Source organism: Heliconius melpomene, chromosome 17, assembly GCF_056956725.1.
Source record: "Heliconius melpomene rosina isolate 202511_hmr_F chromosome 17, ASM5695672v1, whole genome shotgun sequence".
In the NCBI taxonomy this organism is placed as follows: Eukaryota; Metazoa; Arthropoda; class Insecta; order Lepidoptera; family Nymphalidae; genus Heliconius; species Heliconius melpomene.
Window position 1 is genome coordinate 4166980 of NC_140405.1, and position 21214 is coordinate 4188193.

Below are 21214 nucleotides of genomic sequence, written 5' to 3' on the forward strand. Positions count from 1 at the left end.
CTCAGTGTATTTTCCGCCCATAGCAGAGTACACAGACGGAACCTGGGAACCTAGTGTTACGATCCTAGTGTGGGACTCGAATGTACAGTCTGTTGCGTTTACAGTCACATGCTTATTGCGCCCTTGTGCCGCGACTGGCCTCCAAAATATTTTATTTAATTTTTATTATAGGAAGGAATTCAAAATGTCCATATTCAATTGTAATTTATAAAGGTACTCATGTTATTTATAGTCATGATTTTTTAAAAACAAAATCACTAAAAGATGAAAGAATTTTTAATGTTTTACTTTATTTAACCTTTTTTTTAGGGTTAGGTACAAATGAGGTAAATGATCTTTTCATTGAGTCTCGTAAAGCCTCATTTCGGGCTGGTAGTGTAAAATTAAGACTGTAGTAACAGAATCGTCCTAGCCGTTACTCGTGCGTGTTGTCTGTCAACGGACAAAATGCTACATTATAATAACTTTTCTATATAAATATAAATTATAAAATATAGAAGCAATAAATAATACTTGTAAATAAGAATGATAAATAGTTAATACACATTTAACACAGATATTTTCTGTCAGTCAGTGCTATTAATATATGTAATTTAAATTTAGTTTACGTAAAATCATTTTTAAAATTAGTGACGTGATACAAATTTTTATTTAAAAAATGGATGAAGCATTTGCCCATCTTGAAGGAAATAATATTAAAAATGGTAAAAAAACTGAACTCGCGCCGGACGGAGGCTGGGGTTATGTTGTATGCATTGGAGTTGGATTTACATTTGTAAGTATAATTTGTATTTGAAAAATTTGTTCAAAATTTATAATTTACAAAAAATATATTCGAGTTATTTTCACAGAAATGATTAAATCTTTTCTTTGTCACCATAACGAATCAAATTGTATTAAAAAATTGACTTTGAATATTAAAAATTATTGTTTTAATTAAATAATTATTTGTTAACAATCTATGTAATCAAAATATCAGCATATTTTTTGTTTAAGTAAATGCTTTTGTTGCTACTAAATAAACAAAACTTGAATAAGCATTTATAGCACTTGGCTCAAATTTCATATTTGTAATTATGCAGAATAAAATAAATCACGATAGTGGAAAGTAAATATCATTTTTTAACAAAATCTTTTTTTGTTGGTACAATAATACAATTTAATTTGATTGGAACGTCATAATTGTTTTAAAAAAAGATTTAAGTTTTCTTACATTTAACGATTTCGCACTGAAAAATGTTAGATAATACAAAATATTGTAGCACTAAAATTTACTGTAAAAATATTGAAATATGTGTATAATTAAGATTTAATTTATCATATTTAGTTTCACACCACTTAAAATAAAATTAAATGTAATTGACACTAAGGCCCGTATTTAAAAAGTGGATTATAAAAACGTGCCTAAGCTTATATCGTACGAATCTCCAGTAACAGAGACAAATCACTCAATTTTCTTAGTCGAGAAAATATTATAAAAAATTTTAACGTGTTCTTCATAAAATATAGCGTAGAGTTGTAGTTAATTTTCTTTTCAGCACATCTTTTTTAAAAATGCTAAGTTTATAACCTATATACTCGTATATGAGAATAAAGACAACAAAAAATTAAAAATACATTCGAATTGAAGATTCTCACTCAACACGCAATGCTTGCAGAATTTGGTGGTAAAGGGGGAACGCAGTGTCTAAACACTGGGTTCCATTTGCCTCCCTACTGTTTGTTGATAGGGGATGATTAATCTTCAAATTAATAATAATCTGGAGACTTCTATCTGTAGACTCTAGGCAAGAGACTTGTGTAAGTTCGAGATCGTTGCTTCAGCGATGCTTTCTTGTCACATAATAATTATTAACATCGAATATATTTGTGTTCACCCTCTTACAATCTATCCTATAGAGGCATTTGTTAATAAAAATTATTATAAACATTAATTTAAATGCCAAAGTATAAGTTAATGTCCAGACAAAAAGGTATTTGACCTACAAATGCTCGTGACATTGTCGTAAATTTTCGTAGTAAAAATTATACAGGTTGATTGATATATAGATGTACAAACTGATACAGGTGGTAGGGGAGGTAAATTCTCAACTATTTGTCCCCCCCCAGTTCTCCCACATATATTTTTTTAATAGCCAATATGGTAAGTTTCAGGGCTTACTATATAGGGCCTTCTATCACAATTATCATTTTGCACTTCTATCTACCAATCACCTGTAGAATTTATATTAGACAACCTATATTATCATAATCTTCATGCTGCGAACACTGGAATGTTTAAGATACATAATGCACACATATTTAATCTTTATAATTTAATATAAATTTGTGGCATTAGTGGTGTGTAAATTCTTATCTGTAGATATCATTGTAAAACAAAATCCTTCACAATGTCTGTCTGTCTGTTCGTGATACAAAAAATATGAGATGATTTAAGAAAATAATTTATTAGCCTTAAGAATATTAATAACCTATTATTGAATTGTAAGTAATATGAATAATAACTCAAAGAAATAATATAATAAATAATTTTATTATCATTAAATTTATAACACAATAAATTGCCATTCGTTTTACGGACCTACACACGTGAGTTAAAAGAAACCGATGTTACAAAACATTCTGAATATACTTTTATTAAATTAGTGAATAAATTTTACATTTTTAAATATAAACTATTATAAAAAAATACATTTAAAAATATAAAAAAACCACTCTTCCGAGGGCGGGACAAGGGTCCAAGCCATCGGTGGCTAGGGCTCCAGAGAGAGGAACCGCCGCACAATACGTACGCGCCGTCTTAAGCAAAACATTCATTATTAAAAAATCACATTTGACATAACTAAAAGTGCACTGTAATCTATATATATAAAATCGAAAAGTCAATCTCAGAAACTACATGCGCTAGAAATCTCAAATTTTGCATAGGAGTTACTTATAGGACGTAGGTGCTCGCTAAGACGGGAATTTGCAATATTCGACTTCTAAGGGGATGGTTTTTCGGTTGAAAGTTTGCATGAAACTTCGTTACTACAAATGCTAGGAGTGTCAAATTTTGCATGGACGTCACTTATAGGAAGGTACTCATGGAGACAGAAATTAATAATAAAGTAGTTCACGCAGGCGAAGCCGCGGGCGGGCCGCTAGTTATACATATATGTAGATATTAGAAAACGAAAGCTAATTAAATAAATGTATATAATTACAAAATGTAATATTATTACAAAGAAAGACAATTTTTTTTGTACTTTACATTTATTCCTATTATACAGTTATATTCATAAAAGCTTATTCGAAATGGTCTCCACTCTCTGCTATACAATCCTTTAAGCTTTGAGGCCTGTTAACAATAGCAGCACGTACTCTTTCTATATGATAGGAAAATTCTTCACTGCCTGTATGGTTTATTTTAGGGACGAACTTATGGCGTTTAGAGGAAGCCTGACCATATATCATAATAAGACCAGGACTGACTAAGACGACATGAGGTTTCGTTGTACCAATCAATAGCCATCTATTAAAATATTTGGCTGATACCAAGCGTATAGAGGATTTGGTTCCGTATCTACTTTATGTAATACCATCATAGCGATTCTCTCCACACCATTTTAATATCATAAAATATTTTTCAATATATTGGTGCGAAAGTAGTACAACAGTGAAATATTAAATTACTTACTTGCGTCTCTTTATATAAGTACTCGTATATTATATGAATTTGGATATACTTTACTTTTAAGCAATATTGGTTCAAGTCTGTGTTGTTTTTAATATACATAAGTACAATATATCAGTTACATACAATGAAACTTGTCATATCTTTAACGAGTAATTTCCCTTCAAAAGTTCATTGTGCTCATAACTTAAGGTTAAATAATAATTTAACTTTATTTATTTATATACATGTTTCTACTTATAATAAAATTGTAAGTGATCGCCCGTACTTGGAATCTTCCATATACACAGCTATCAATTGTTATATAATAAAATAGTCGGTGCATTTATGTACTTTAATCTCAGAAAAGCCTTAACTGTTTTAAATGCAGCTTTTACTATTGTGCAAACATCTTTTAGCATTTATTATTTGTTTTATTTCAATCTGTCCATAAATAAAATTCATGCGGGCGAAGCCGCGAGCATTCAAATAATTGACGCCTCGTCCACTGTCATCACTTCATACATGCCATCCGAGGGGTCCTGGGCTTTTACAATAACTAATAATTGTAAATTTTAAATACTTTTTTAATAAAACCAAGCAACGCAGACAAATTCCGATGAAACCTCTAATATAAATTTGTAACGAGATAAGTAAACTATATCATCTTACTTTAACAATATATATTGTGATAGAATATACGAGTACATTATCAAGGCCTCGTCTCCGCCATGTCGGTTAGAACACTGCACAAAAGGGATCACAATACGGAAGTATTTTGGTCAACCTATGAAGTTCTTGACCAGCTTATCTGGTGGCAAGTTCATTAATAATTGTAAAATACACAAGGCAACCTTGTTGTTTATTTACCTATTATATGAAAAAGTGTAACGTCGAGATCTTATCTATGATAATATTAATTTGATAATATAATTATTGTTTTATTATAACAATTCTTAAATTATAACAAGATTTGAGGCCGTCTTGGTGCTGTAATATAATCCGTTCAAAAAGTGATTTAAGAGATTACAAAAAAATCAAATATAATATTTCAGTATATTACAAATATAGTATATTTCAATATTTATTTCTTACTTAATATGTTATATTTGAAGAAATAAATATTATGACTGAAAGAATTTGAAAGGTAACACCGTAAAAGGTGGAACATTATTTAGGTTAAGTCCTCCGAAACAGTTATATAATCCACTTATGAGCTGTTAAACTAGAGTTCAGTAATCTCATTTGGCTTCCTTATATACGTTAAAAAATAAATTGTATAAATTATGTATACTTTTGTAATATAATATGGTTTTTTATCAGCTTTATTTATACTGAATCCCGCGTATAGCAAGTTAGGCAGAGGGAACATAGTGTTAAAACTCTCTGTTTCCCACTTTCCGCCTAATTTTCGAGACATTGCATGTTGAGTGGCGGTGCTCAACACCCTACGTGCTTGTAGCACAGTGAGGGCGAAGAAATTAAAATATTAATACATAATACTTCATTGTATACTATATAATAATTCACTGAATTGTGGAGAATGTCTCCCGACTGAGAATCGAACCCACAACCGTCGTGTTTACGGTCACACGCTTGCGCCACTGAGCCAAGACAGCCTCTCTATGTATATGTAAGCAATTCTACTGTTCTACTTAATTAATTTTATTTTTATTCTCACATTTTACCTTTCTGATTCTGTTATCGGAATTTGGTTTGTCATAATCTAGATTCTAGAGTTATTTTTTATCCTTATTATATAAAATAACATGTTAAATATATGTTAGTACAGTTGTTTCAATATGTACATACATATATTATAAATATAATAATACATATAATTAAATAAAAAAATTAAATAGCTTCACGCTGTATGGAGCTGACGCAGCGTGACGAAAATGATTTATTTTTAATGTATTTCTAAGAATCGTCGATCGCAATAATAATTTAATAAATTGATTTTATCATTACTTTGCTTTTTTAAGTATAGAATAAATTTATTTGAGTCAATTAATTGTAAAAAATTGGTTTGTATACAATAATTGATATTATAGTTTATTTATCAAGAATGATTTTTAAAGAAATTAAACATTTAATATTTTAATTTCTTTGCTCTGGTGTCGACGCAAAGCGCGGCGTTGAGTTCCGCCAACTCAACACTGAATGTCTCCAGAATTCGTATTAAATATGATGTCTTTTGTTATTCAGTACATGTTTAATGAAAAAAAGATTAAACAAAATAATGAATTCCATATAAAGATGAGTGAATTTACCTGAGATAGTACCAACCCACCAAACTTGTTGTAAAAAAATAATGAAATGAATAATAAGTATTATGGCTGCGCAAAAAAAATCGACTGTAGAGTGGGGTACTTAAGTTACGGGAAAGTTGACAAACAAGCCAAAAGATGAATGATCTGAGATTGCAATTTTATTTTTAACAAATTACCTTTTGTCTATTCTACCCATAACTTTTAATCTTAGAAGACCAAGTAGAAAACGAATTCTTTTTTATCGTATTTTCAATTTTTTTGCGAGGCCGATACCAGCGCATAAACTTATAATAAACGAAGTAACAATACTCTTATGTGTTGTTTACCATATTAATTAGATTTCATTTCATTTTTAATTTTCATGAGATTGAATTTTAAATGGCGTAACTTTATGAAAATAAAGGTTTTATTCCCACGAGTCGGAATCGAACACACAGCCGTCGTGACTAGCGCGTGACGTCTGTCGCTGTAATGTTTAATGGAAAATTAAGCTATCTAGTCCATTACTAGAGTTACGAATTTTCCTTCTTTTTTCTTAATCGAGTAGTACAAAATAGAAACAACTTTTGTATTAGCTATTGATTCATATGTAAATGAATCAAAACAAAAACGAAACTTCTCCGTTAGAATCAATTCCGGTTTATGAAATGTTACACAATATTATTTAAGAGTAGTAGGTATCAATATAAAAGTGATATTATAATTATTAGATTATTTGGCCTTCAGGATGTTAAGATCTTGTCTGTTACTGTTGAAAATAAAAAAAAATCACGATTCATTCGCTATTACTATATTTATTGATTATGACTTTAATTATTATGAGAGAATATAAAATATTAAGCAAAGTTTATAAAACATATTTCCATAAATAACATATATTTTTGCTTGGGGGAATATGTGGAAATTTTAAGTAGGGGTTTTATATTGCTTGATTAGGCATTAGGACAGTAAATGAAATTTTATATTATAACACATTTGGTCCAACAATTTCGGGCCCAATGACTGATAAGGACGGACGAACAAACACGAGAAACCAATAAAGAATCTTCCTTTATTTTTTTTGTATGAAACCCTAAAAGGTTAAGGAATTGATTACAATATATATTTTTAGTAACGATTTTTTACTAGCAACCCGCTCGCGGATTCGTTCGCTTGAATTATATATTTCATTAATATTATTTAAGTGCTTAGATAAAATTTATTGTTATTTTAGTTATCCGTACTATACACTAAAGAATTCTGGAATAATAAGAGCCCAATATTGTGCTGCACAAATTCCTCTAAGTTTCGGTGCAAGTCCCTGAAAACTTGTTTCTTAGTAACCTACATAGATAAAACTGAGAAAGTGATTTGGTTGTGAAAATGAAATTTACAGACTGACATCCCAATTTAATTTTATATATGAATGGTATGTATAATATAAGCATATAAATTATAATTATATTTCGATACAATGACATCCAACAATATATATTCCTATCGTAACACGTGCATTTATTGACATTAAACTTTTGTTGACAACGGTCGACCTTATATTTTTGAAAGTCAAAAATACGACAAAAATGGAAGACTTATAAACTCAAAAATGTAATATAACAATAAACATACAATGTTTTTAAAATCATTATATATTTTTTTATTTTAAAAGAAATGGGCATATTTGACAGTACCTAAACAAAAAATTTAAACACGTAGTGTGTTTATGTAACGCTAGAAAAAAAATCTAATTACTACTATATTCAATATATAATTTATTAACGAGAATTATTATAATTAATTAATATATTATTATTATTATATTCAATATATAATTTATTTCCTTGAATGAGAATCGAACGAATATATCAAATACCATATATACAAAATATGCAAATATACAAATAATGCTATAAAATGTGTTAAAACTAAGATAAAACAATGTAATGTGAGCATTTGCTAATCTCAGCAGAAGCCGTATCTTGTTTGTAGACTAATCGCTTGTCGCCTGTTCGTAATATTATAATTTCGTCTTTATTTATTCGCTTTGCGTATTTTTTATCTATCATTTCTAAGCGCTATAATATATAACTTGCATCCGTAACCGCAAGCTCACCTTCACACGTCTTCTTATAAAATTTCTTGCACTGTAGTCTATTCATTTAGGCGTGAGACAAAATGTATACAAAGAAAACGAAGTTTCTCAAACTTTTATTATGTTTTTTTTATTTATATTTAACTTTGTAGTGTAGTAATACACTATAAACAATACACACTATAAACTAAAAGTAATATACATAGTTAAATAAATATGCTATAAATAATATATAACGAATAAAGAGTCTTTTTTAAGATTCAATAATATATTTACTTGGCATATTTGTAAGTGTCTGTGTTGGTTTAGTTGTATTCTGTATTTACATAAAAATGTACAAAGAAATATGTAAAAAAGTTATTTAATCTACAAAATAATATATTTTTTATTTTATGGCTACGTTTACGTTTATATCAAAATATAAAACACAAATGTTCATCTGTGGGAAGCCGGGACGATCCACTAGTTTGTATGTTTATTTACACCACCAACTCTTTATTGTCACATAAATGTCCTTACCCAAAGGTTGCCGGGAAAAAAGCGTAAAATTTCCATTTAACCCGCCTTTTGTGCATGAATTTCTTTATTTTCTCTTGTTTCTTTTAAATAATAATTTAAACAATAAAATATAGATAAATAAATAAGAAAGAAAATGAGAGACAGAAAACATAAAAAAATGGGAAACGGAGTATTTTAATACTAGGTTTCCGCTGCCTACCCCGCTGTGTGCGGGATACATGTTCACATTTTTGTAAACATAAGAAGACAACAATAGTTAACTATTGAATACTACATTTTTATTTCTTCTTTATATTTAATGAATTCTTCCCTAAAAGTAAATAATAGTTATATTTAAATTCATAAAAAACAAACGTTTAAAAAGTCATAAAAAGTAAAGTGACAAACGATGGTTCTTGGTAATAATGAAATAATTACTTTGTAAATCGTTTTTATTAAAAGTTATAATTGTGTACATAAAAAAATAAATTGTTATTCAAATAGCTACTACGAAAGCACTCTGTAATCATCTTAGAGAGATGCATAAATATTTATGAAGTTCTAGCAGTAGTTCACTACACAAATGATAGGATTCATTGAAATTAAATAGTTATAGTAAAATTATTTTTTTAATGTTATTTTTTATAATAATATAATTATAATTTTAATTGAAATTGTTTAAATTTTATTAATTATGTGTATAAAAGGAAAGAGCTTTCACGTTTTATCCACATTGGGATTTAAATATTATTGGACCACTTATAAAGTTTAACTAATATAACATTTTCTTCTTCTATTTCTATAAAGAAAAAAATGTCTCATCATTTTTTTCTATAGTGAAATTAAGTAAATTTTACGTTTTATGTAGGTATATGACACTTTTTTAGGGTTTTCTTAAATGTTTAGTATATACTATTAGTATGAAAATTAGTATATACTATTATAACCGGTTACGTCATAATAATTTGAAATGTGTTAAAATCGTGAAAACCGACATATTATACTAAATACTTAATCTTACCTAATTATTATACATAAGTACAAAATTAAGTTATTTAAAATCACATTTAAATATTTCAAGTTGGCGACGTTGCTTCATAAGGAAAATCCAGTTTGTGTTGTTAGGGAACGTTAATAATAATAATTATTAATGATCTCTTTTAAAAAAAAAATATTTTTTAATTTTGTAGTAATTAAAATGTACCAATATATTACCAATATCCTTGAGCTTAATGTTGAATAATAAGGTAGACAATTCTCTTATATATCATTAATTCCATATTTTACATAGGTATATGTATATATTCTAGAAAATAATAATTAGGTATATATTATTATGGCAAATTTGCGGCCATCGTTATATTTACGTTTTCATGTTTTCGCTCTGGTGTTGAGGCAAAGCGCGTAGTTGAGTTCTGCCACTCGACACACAATGCCTCCAGAATTCAGCAGAAAGTGGGGAACGGAGTGTCTTATCACTAGGTTCCCCCTACCTACCTGCTGTGTACGGGATACAGCGTGAAGCTGATTTAATTTATTTTATTATGGCAGAGATTATCTATAAACAGGCTTGTAATTAAATTACAGTTTTTATTTCGTTTATTTGTGCTCATTTAAATAGGTTTTAGAATTAATCGATGGATATCTCTAGTAATAAATCATTAATTATTGTTACAGATGCTTGGCTTCGGTTCGTCGAACGCCTTTGGAATTTTATTTAACAATTTCTTCTTAGAGCAAGACGGTGCGAGTGGCCTTCCACTGGTGATCGGCGTATATAATGGTGCATTATCCATATCAGGTAATAAAAATTGGATTTTTTTAAAAAATATTGTGAATTTTGATTCTAAATATGGCTATATATTGTTTCTCAAAAATATTTTATATATTTTTTCAAAAATACTTAATAGCATTGAGCTTACGCTTACCCTTTCATTTCCTGCGTATGTTCATACATTCATTTAGACTTGGAACAAACCAGTACAAATTTGAGAGTAAAAAATTTTTGAAAGGTATTCGCATTGACATTAAGATTAAAATAAGCTATTTATTGTTTTCTAAATTAAATGAAATTAAAATAGATATTTGATATACTTAAATTAATATTTAATACTATGTTTTAATCTTTATTTTCCATATAGTGGGATAGGAAAAAAAACTCGCCTCTCTAGGATTTTCGTCTGAATTCGAGGCATTGCGGTTTGAGTGGTGGAAATTAACGACACAATCAGCATAATATTTCCACAATCAGCATAATATTTCCATTATCATTAAATTTACATTTCTTCGATCTCACCAGAAAATATTGATACATAGACTAGATAGCTTTAAAAAAGAAATGGTAACGCCGAGCATATCTCCCAGCGACAGTTTAATGAGAAAGAATTAAATCGTTACAAAATCAGGTCAAATTACAAACCCAAGGTTCATATTACTCAGTTTAATTGAAAGACTATGTGTATTTCATCTTAAAACGTTAATCTAAGATGATTGTGTAAAGAGGCCGATATAGAATGTCAATATCATATCTATTCTATTGTATTTATTGATTCGACCGACATCCTTTAATGAAAACAATGCCAAGACCAGCCTAGTAACACATAACTGCAAGTTAAATACTTGTAGTATGTAACTGCATGTCAATTAACGTTACGGTACTTTTTTGTATTTTAATTGGGTTGACTCTATGCAGTTACTGGTAATAATGGAATGATTAATTTAACAATCTATTAGTATTTTCTTCTAGTCTTCTTCTACTTCTAGTAGTTACTTCTTTTACCTGGCATTATCCCGACGTATTTTGCCAGGTTCAGCCTTTAAATTCGTGCTACCTCTTGGTTCTTCTTCTTCTTCTTCTTGGATCACGATTCACGAGATCCTCGGGCTCCGTGTGGTCTAACTGTAGGGACAGACATAGAAAGGCGCTTTATTCAATTTTATTCCTGGGCCTGAACTCGACGTGGTGAACTATGTCTGTATATAAGTTTTTATAAATAATATATGCATATATCAAACTCTACTTTTATGGAGTGACTAAGAGTACGGCCAAAACTACTAGAAAGCTAAAATTTCGCGTAAAGTACGCTCCTTCCTTCTTCCGGGAAATGAATACGAGAATGGAATAAAACAAGATTTATTGTTATATACATAAATCGTACAAATGAACTCTGGGCTTACTGGTCAAGTGATATGAGAAATATTTTAAAACTTATATTAATTAATATATAAATATGTATTACTTAGTAAATGAACAGAATGGTAATATATTGTAATTTATAATGTCCTTATCATTATGGAAATTTTTAAGGACGTGTAATTAAATTAACAGCTATTTAAAATACGTGGAGAATCAAAATATTTTTATATAGATACAGACGTCGTTCTAATGGTATAATAATATCTTTTAAAACACATGTATTTATTTTACAGTTATTGAATTACAAATAAGGTTTTTTTAAAAATATTTTATATATAAAGTAGTAAGTATCTACTTAGTCAATTACAATATCTACAGTTTATATATAAATAGAATTTATTTAACTAAAAAAAAACCGGTCAAGTGCGAGTTGGTTCTCTCTCAACAGCTTATCGCCTAGATGAACGGAAAAAACATCTAATAAACGTCAACAAATTTAATTTTCGAGCGTATGCACTCATTTTGTACAAAATGAACTACAAATATGTCTTGTAATGATTTTTTTTATGAAATATATAATATAATTTTTTAAATAAGTTATACCATTCTTTAAAATATATGTATAAGCTTGAATGGTATTGATTGACAGCGATGAGGACGTTCTTTTTATTTCGTTCGATTCTCTAAGAATAAGGAAAGCCTCATCAGCTCTGGCGTTTGAAATAAAAAGTGTTATTGATCTGTCATTTGACTATAAAAAGTGTAAAAATTACTATTAAATTATAATCAATAAATTCACCATTGAACTTATTTACCTCTTGGTGTAATTTACATTGTTTAATGAAATTAAATGAGGAAGTTTAAAATAGTAATAGTATCTAAGTACATAAAAAATGTCAAGTTAAGTTAAGTTAAGTAAATTACAAAAGGGAAAAGTAGTTTCTTTTTCTTCATGTCGCAGTGCATAATAATTAATTTTACTCTTATCAGGGTTTGGTGGTTGAACATCAAGCTTTATATTGCCAGAACGAGGAAATGGGAATAATTCATTACTCCGAGTGGAAATCGAACCCATAAACGTTGCATTTATAGTCAAACGATATGCCGCTGCGCCAAAACAGCCTCCTCTAGGCCTGGTTTTTATTAATACTATTCTATTAACTGAGTGCGCGAGGTAAAGGAGAACAATGTGTTTATGAATCTATGTATGTAAATGTATGTAAGGGCGTTCCTACTAACTCTCCGGCTGTTAAACCTTATTAACTACTGGGCTCGTTTTATTATTTTTAGTTTTATACAGTCGGGTATTTTGTTCTTTTTAGTAATTATATTTTAATTTTTGAATAAAATTTAATGAAATATGTTTATAATTAACTAGCGGACGCGCGCAGCTTCGCTTGCGTATTTAACGGTGAATTCTAATAACCCATGAAACATGTGTTCAATGAAATATTTTTAAGAATCTAAATTTCAAATTTTATAAAAATCGGTGGCGATTTAAAGATTTTTCCATACAAACTTTCAACCCCTTATTTGCACCCTTAGGGGGTGAATTCTAGAAAACCATGAAACATATGTTCAATTAAATATTTTTAAGAGTCTAAATATCAAATTTTACAAAAATCGGTGGCGATTTAAGAATTTTCCCATACAAATTTTCAACCCCTTATTTGCACCCTTAGGGGGTGAATTCTAGAAAACCATGAAACATGTGTTTAATTATATACGTTTAAGAGTCTGAATTTCAAATTTTATAAAAATTGATGACGATTTAAAAAAAACCTATACAAACTTTCAACCCCTTATTTGCACCCTTAGGGAGAGAATTCTAGAAAACGATGAAACACGTGTTCAATTAAATACTTTTAAAAATCTAAATTTCAAATTTTATAAAAATCGGTGCCGATTTAAATTTGTTTCCATACAAACTTTGAACCCCTATTTCACCCCTTTAGGGTTAAAATTTTTCAAAATCCCTTCTTAGTGGATGTCCAGATTACGAAAGTAAACTTTTGTCCAAATTTAACGTTTCTACCATCAGCGGTTACGGCTGTGCGTGCGTCTTACCTCAGTCAGTGAGGACAAGTCCTTTTATATATATAGAAGATAAACGTTTTTCTTTTAGGTTTTCTAAGTGGCATTGCTTTGAAGAAATATTCATTTCGTCAAGTAGGCTTAGTGGGAGCCGGACTATTCGTCTTAGGAGATATCTTAACGATATTTGTAGAGAGGACATATCACTTGGTATTTACATTTGGAGTAATACGAGGTAATTATTTATTTAGAAATGTGTACTTAGAGGAATTCGTACTTGGTCCTCTCAAAAACGCCCAAGGTTAGACATTCTTAGTGTAAAAAAAATGCTTTGAATAATCCTACTAATGTCATAAATGTGAAAATTTGTGAGGATAGATAAATATCTACCCTCTCCCACTTTCACGCAAAAGCTACTGAACAGATTTAGGGGGTTTATTTAAAGATTTTGAATAATTTGGCTATAACATAACAATATGTTTAAGCGGACGAAGCCGCGCATCGCTAGTGTTAAAGCAAATATGTTATAAGATAAACCTTGTAAATGAAATCTATTTTTGTAATCTATCTTTTTGTTTTTTGCTAGTAGAATAACTAAAATTTCATTACTATTATTCAATTATTGACCTTAATAATTTAATGCTAATTTAATAATTGTGTTTTGTTTAAATAAGAATTATAATTTCTCAATTATAAATTGAAATATGCTGTTATTACAAATATAGTTTATATTTCAGGTGCGGGTTTTGGTGTTATGATACCTGTCAGCTTCACAGCATTTAATTGTTACTTTACAAAGAAACGTACAGCCATGATGAGTGCCAACCAGACTATGAGCAGTATGGCCTCCATCACTTTTCCTATATTAGTCACGTTCCTTCTCCAGGAGTATGGGTTCAGATGGACTCTAGCTCTGATCATGGCTGTGGATCTACATTTGATTTTTGCTATGATAGTCATGCATCCTGTTGAGTGGTACACGAGAAAGATATCAGATTGTTCTGAAATAGGTATGTCCTAAAGTAATTAAAAGGAATGTTGTATATAGGTTCATAATTCATCCAGAAAAAACCATCTATGTTTACCTTTAAATTCATCCAATTAAAAATATCCTACTCGCCTCTTGAAATGGACTTTGGACAGTGGCTATAAATTTTAACTACCGCACTTTCATTTTATATGTATATTTGTTATATATGTAGAAGGAAGAGACTAGAACAGATATTATATTATCTTAGATGTTTAATGATTAGCTTTAATATTATTATCTGTAGCAACTGTTTATAATATGACTGGCTGTGTTCATGTAAAAATGACAATATGTCAACACATTTGTATAGCTTTGGAGGAAATGATCGAAAAGACACTAATTATTGATTATTGTAGAATTACGATTGGCTGACTTATGTTAAAGAGTCTCGTATGACTTTTATTAGACCAGTGAGGTAATTTGACCAATAACGCGGAGGCTTATGCCTTGAGTAGAGTCGTGACGTGTGAGGGTGAAGTTCGATTTTAAAATAAGGAGGAAGTTGACGATTGTAGAATGTTTTAGCCTTCTGATGTTTTGACGATCGTGGAATGGTTTAGTCTTCTGATGTTTGGGAGAAAGGAAGGACTAGTGACGAGTGTCACGAATCTGCTGCGTTATTCCTGCTTGCATTAACCCACAATGGAGCCCACAGGTCCAATAAGAGTCATTTGCGAGCAATCTCCTACATATATAATAATACATATATACTTTTTAAGATGTATTTGACTTTAATCCGCTAATTGACACTCATCCACTCCTATTGGTTGATTAGAAGAGATCTCTTATAGAGGAAAGTCTCTAGTCTAAGTCTCTTTCTATACGAAATATATATTTTTATATTTTTCTTTCTTATATACTTTAGTAAAATAAGGAATATTATATGTTTTTGTTTCTATATGTTTTTTTTTTTCATTTTGTGCTTCGCCATTGCATGTGCTTTTAAGTGACGTCCTGCAACATTGTCTATTTGTAGAGCTTTCATCTGGTGGTGATGTGAAAAGTCCCAATAAATATAAAAATAGCCAAGGAGAAATATTTGATGAATCCATTATAAAAATGTTACCAGGCGAGGACAACGTTAATGAGATAAAATCAAGCTCCGGACGGCACGAGTCCATTCAAAAAAGTATAATGTAAGTCAATCACGTCGTTAATTGTAAAATTAATATTTTCGTATTGGAAGTTATTTATTACATAGTATATCGTTTCCTATTCCTTATTAGACGTAGGCAGTTTGTATATAATTATCATTATAATAAATTATACTGTTGTTTTTTAAAAATAATAGAAAACTAGAGGCCGTCATGGATGTGGCTACATCGCGATGATTGTGGATTCAGTCCCCACTCAGGGGAATGAATTATTATTTATTAATATTTTCATTTCATCGCTTTGGCACCAAGGCAAAAGCCCAGCGTTGAGTTACGCCACTCAACACGCATTGCCTCGAAAAGTTCGACGGAAAGTGTCTTAACACTAGATTTCCTCTGCCTATCCTGCTCTATGCGGGATACAACGTGAAGCTGATAAAAAAAATAGACAAATACATAATTTAATATTAAAATTTTACAGCAAAGTGATATACGAAAACGTAGAGTTGGATCTTCTTAAGGATCCTCGCTTTGTAAGCACTTTGATAGGGCTCGGTTTCGCCTTCGTCTCCGATGTGACATACTTAGCAATGGAGCCTATGCTACTTTTCTCGTATGGATATACAAAGGTATGTTTGTAAAAATAAAATTAGTATTTCATCTTATAACGTATAATTATTTGTGTGTGAAGTAATGAAAATATTTAATATTTCAGTCCCTCAAATGGGAATTGAACCTACAACCTGTCGCGTTTACAGTAGCACCTTTGTGCACCTGCGCCACAACTGGTCTGGCCAACCCAAAATAATAATTTTTAATTTTTTTTTCCATTATTCATGCGTTTGTGCATACTTGCCTTATACGTGTCTTAATGAGAACGCAGTGTTTTTAACACTAGGTTCCCACGTACACTCTGCCTATCCTGCTATGTAAGAAACTAAAAACAAAAAACTTACTTTAAAAATAAAATTAACGTTATTATTTAATATGTGATACAAATATTCAGAAATTGATAGTGTTTAGTCACTTTATGTAGCGCAACTGTATTTTTACCATTACTTCAATTAATAATATTTTTCAGATGCAAGTAGCTACGTGCGTTATGATCGGTGCTATAGCTGATCTGGCAGCCAGATTTTTTCTGGCTGTATTCACATATTTTTACACAGTTGATAGTAAAACACTTTTTTTCGCTGGCACCTGTGTCACCATGGTGTTAAGAGTAGGTAAGTTACAGGTCCTTCTCTAAGGTTATAACCAAAATTATTAAATTTTTTGATTAAAAATTGCCTTGAGAATGATATCTCGCTGCAGTCTGTTTCAAAGGTCGCTAATAATTAAGTTTATAAATAATGGATTTAGAAAAAAAAAGTCTTGTTGAGTTTTTTGCGCGGATTCTTCTGATGATAAACGGTTTGATATTTAAAAAAATAAAACATAATATAATATCTTCTTATTTCAATAAAATGATTTCACTTTGAATGTATATCATATCAGGTAACCTCGTATATCAGGGTAGGCAGAGAGTCTAGTACTAGACACACTCCGTTCCCCATTTTCCGTCGAACACTACGAGCATTGGCACTATTTTAGAATTTTACACCTTCTTTCTCGTCTACACTTAATTGCGTTATTAGAAAATTCGCGTATATTTATAATTCATATAAAAATGTATTTACTATAAATATGTAAATATATCGATAATAGAAATCGACTTAGAAATATGACTTAGAAGTATGATCTGTTCTACACTGAATAGCACTATATTTTAAACAAGAAAGTTAAGATTATTAAAATATCTTTTTAAAACTATCCATAATTTGTTATCGTTTTCCAGCTTTAGTCACGTCGGACAATTTGTACTTCGTAATTGCTATCACGGCTATATCGGGCTTGGTCAGATGCTCGGTGCAGGTGCTGTTCCCCCTGGTCCTAGTGAATGCTGCACCTGATAGGTTCCCAGCAGCTTTGGCGCTACATATTTTGTTCTCTGGATTCCTTATGTTAATGGCTGATCCTTTAATAGGTAATATATTTACATATATACATGTAATTAATAAATCAAATCAATCTCACGCTATATCCCGCACATAGCAGGGTAAGCAGAGGGAACATCGTGTTAAGATATTCCGTTTCCCACTTTCCGCCGAAGTTTTCGGGAGATTGCGTGTTGAGTGGCGGAACTCATTGCTCAGCTTTTGCCTTGGTACCAGGGAAATGAAAATATTAAGAAATAATAATTCATTCCCTCGAGTGGGGACTGAACCCCCTACATTACAGTCACGCTTGTGCCTCTGCGCCATGACGGCCTCAAAGTGTAATTAATTAAACTTAATTATATTGCTTTCTATTTCGATAGGTGGAACCTAATGTCTTCTATGGTTTTTTTTCTGTTTTTTAAGATCAATTATAAATTATTTACGATGATGAGTTTTGCCTTTACAAGGTTGCCTACAAATTGCTATACGCAACTTATTTATATTATTATAATTTGAATTAATATAAATTTGAATTTTAATAAAAATTTAACTAATACATTAGAGTCTATTTAAATTTTTATTTATTTAACTGATAGGAACAGAATCTAATTTAAAAAATAGATTGTAAAAAGCGATTGTCGGGCAGGTTTTACCAGATGATCACGTGTACCTTCTTATGTTATATTTAATATTCTTATTTATTTTACTTATATAATAATTATTATTAATTATTCATGACAATTTAAAAAAAAACATGAATGTCATTAAGGTCGTCGTGGCGCCGTAAGACAAGGCCTGACTGTGAACGCAATGGTTGTGGATTCGACTTCCACTCTGGAGATATTTAAATTATTTTCATTCCTCCGCTCTACTTGACAATAAGTATCGTTGAGTTTTGCCACTCAACACGGAATGTCTCAAAGATTTGGCATAATGTAAGGTTCCGTCTCCCTACTGTGCTACGAGGAAAAATGCTATATTTTGTAGAAGAAGAGAATTAATTATTAATTTTTAATAGTTTTTTAATTCCCTGCTGTATCACGCACATAGCGGGAAAGGCAGAGGGAACTTAATGTTAAGACACTCCGTTCCCCATTTTCCGCCGAATTCCCGAGGCTTTGTATTGAATTAATTATTTCCTTTCATCGAGTGGGAATCAAACCCATAACCTTTCGCGCCATGACTGATCTCTGGATGGACTTTCTGTTAATTTTTCATATAAATATGTTTGTAATAACTAAATAAATTATTTTTCTTTTCTTATCCATTTTCCAGGTGTCATTTACGAGGCGACTGGCAGTTACGTGAACTGTTTCTTGGCTATGAGTTTTTGTTGTCTCGTGTGCGTTGTCCTATGGACGGTAGAATATTTAGTTAGTCGTAAGCATAAATCCTAAATTAATTATTTTATTTTAATTAAATTTATTTAATAAAATTTACATAAATTTATTATAAGAGGGCAATACTGATGAATGTGTTTCTTATAAGTGTCCCCTTATTATGTTTCCTAGAGATCTTTATTGTTATTTTAAATTGTACAATTAATTAGATTTTTTTATTTTATAAGTAGTAATTTTACAGAGCTTTAATAATAAATAAATGAATTTATTTTAAGATATTTTTTTATTATAATAATTGTGAAGTGCACAGGGTCGTAATTGGGACTATTGTGTAAATCTAACGCAATAAAACAAAAGACGAAGGTTTTTGAAGTGGCGGAACTCCTGTTTGGTCTACAGAGTAGAAAAATGAAAATATTTTAATAATATTTATTAATATTATCAAAATATTTTTATTATTATATAATGTCTTCAAAATTCCTTTACCTTGTGCCTTTACACTAGGTTTCCTCTGCCTAATGCCCCGTTGTCTGCGGGATACAGTGTGGCGCTAAAAAAACGTCAAAGTAGACAACAAAAGTATACCATATCAACTTGCTTTTCCAATGCCTGAAATTATTGCAAATTTATTTTAGATTTATTAAAAATAATAAAAAATGGAGGATGAAAAAAAAATCTATTGCATCTTTAAGATTTTTAAGTTATAGCAATTTATGAAAATTTAATTTAATAACTCACATTAATAATTCAAAGATATTAACAATTGAAAGAAATTGAATTTTTTTTTATTAATATTATACAAATATAGTCAAATTTGCTTTACGTTTACATAAATATAATAAATTTATACGGAAAATACATGAATATTCATCAAAATTATATTTTGATTTATTATTTATAATAATCTATTTGAATTTGTATTTTGAATTAGATATTCTTATATATTGGTGTAACTATTTTATCAAATCGACTCATGTTCCCCATTTTTAATCCACATAAAATAAAATAAAAATATTCATAATGCGTTTATTTTCAATATTAAAATAATATAATAACAATATATAAACGCAAACATTGATATTTTATTATATATAAATAAAAACCACTTTTCAGTATGGCTAGAAAATAAATAATTGTGCTATTTATTAAATTCATACATTTAATTATATGCAATAAAATATTTTCATTACAAATTGCTCGTATAAATAAATAGATTTAAAAATATAATATAAGTAATGCATATAATTATTTACTGTAAAATTAAACAGCAGAGGGGACCCTGTTCCTGGGTTCAATCTGGACTCTAAATCCATCAGTTCTCTTGAGGATGATGTCAGCTTGAAGCACGAACTGGTCCTCAGTGACGTCTGATACCATTTTGTAATTCCGAAGTACAGTTGCCAACAAGATCTTTAACTTCAAAATGGCGTATTTGCGACCTGCAAAATTATAATGTGGCTTTAGGGCCGTCATAGAAAGTGAAAATAGCTCATTGTCCTGAGCGAGAATCAAACCCACAATCGTCGTGTTAATAGTAAGACGCTGTACCACTGTCACCACTGAATATATGTATATTTATGTATTTACAAAATTTTATTAAAAAAACATTGAATATATTATTTAGTATTTGACAGCATTTTTGTATAGGCACGAGCCAGTTTATTTAAATTGTGTTAAATTACCTATTTATAATATTAATGTTGTTCATTTTTAAATTATTTCTTTTTTATTCAATTAAACAATTTTATGAATTATATATTTTTATGTTTTGTTTTTAAATTCGAACATCAGGGGTAAAATCCTTATCTATATATATAAAATCGAAAGGTCACTCACTCATCACGAAATCTCAGAAACTACATGTGCTAGGAATTTCAAATTTTGCATAGGAGTCACTTATAGGACGTAGGTGCTCGCTAAGACGGGAATTTGCAATATTCGACTTCTAAGGGGTTGTTTTTGGGGTCGAAAGTTTGTATGAAACTTCGTTACTACAAATGCTAGGAGTCTCAAATTTTGCATAGACGTCACCAGGACGTAGTCATGGAGACAGAAATTAATAATAACATAGTTCACGCGGGTGAAACCGCGAGCGGGCCGCTAG

General features: G+C 29.9%; 2 protein-coding genes across 5 annotated transcripts in view; one reads left to right on the forward strand and one right to left on the reverse strand.

Moving 5' to 3' along the window:
* Nucleotides 1-402: 402 nt before the first annotated feature.
* LOC146529896 (monocarboxylate transporter 6-like) lies at nucleotides 403-20125 on the forward strand. 2 transcript variants are annotated; one of them, XM_085200650.1, is made up of 9 exons: nucleotides 403-775; nucleotides 10175-10298; nucleotides 13759-13902; nucleotides 14405-14677; nucleotides 15674-15833; nucleotides 16273-16420; nucleotides 16873-17017; nucleotides 17629-17817; nucleotides 19046-20125. In XM_085200650.1, the coding sequence occupies exons 1-9, from the start codon at nucleotides 659-661 to the stop codon at nucleotides 19165-19167; spliced, it is 1422 nt and encodes a 473-aa protein (XP_085056776.1). In that variant the 5' UTR covers nucleotides 403-658; the 3' UTR covers nucleotides 19168-20125. The 2 variants fall into 2 exon arrangements, with proteins under 2 accessions (XP_085056776.1, XP_085056777.1); XM_085200651.1 differs by having other exon boundaries at nucleotides 15767-15833.
* The window catches only part of LOC146529897 (cytochrome P450 4g15-like), a 286682-nt gene continuing 285590 nt past the window's right edge, over nucleotides 20123-21214 (reverse strand). For all 3 annotated transcript variants that reach the window (XM_085200647.1, XM_085200648.1, XM_085200646.1), the window contains one exon: nucleotides 20123-20549. In XM_085200647.1, coding sequence (XP_085056773.1) covers nucleotides 20371-20549 — 179 coding nt within the window. In that variant the 3' untranslated portion in view covers nucleotides 20123-20370. The remainder of the gene's footprint in view (nucleotides 20550-21214) is intronic.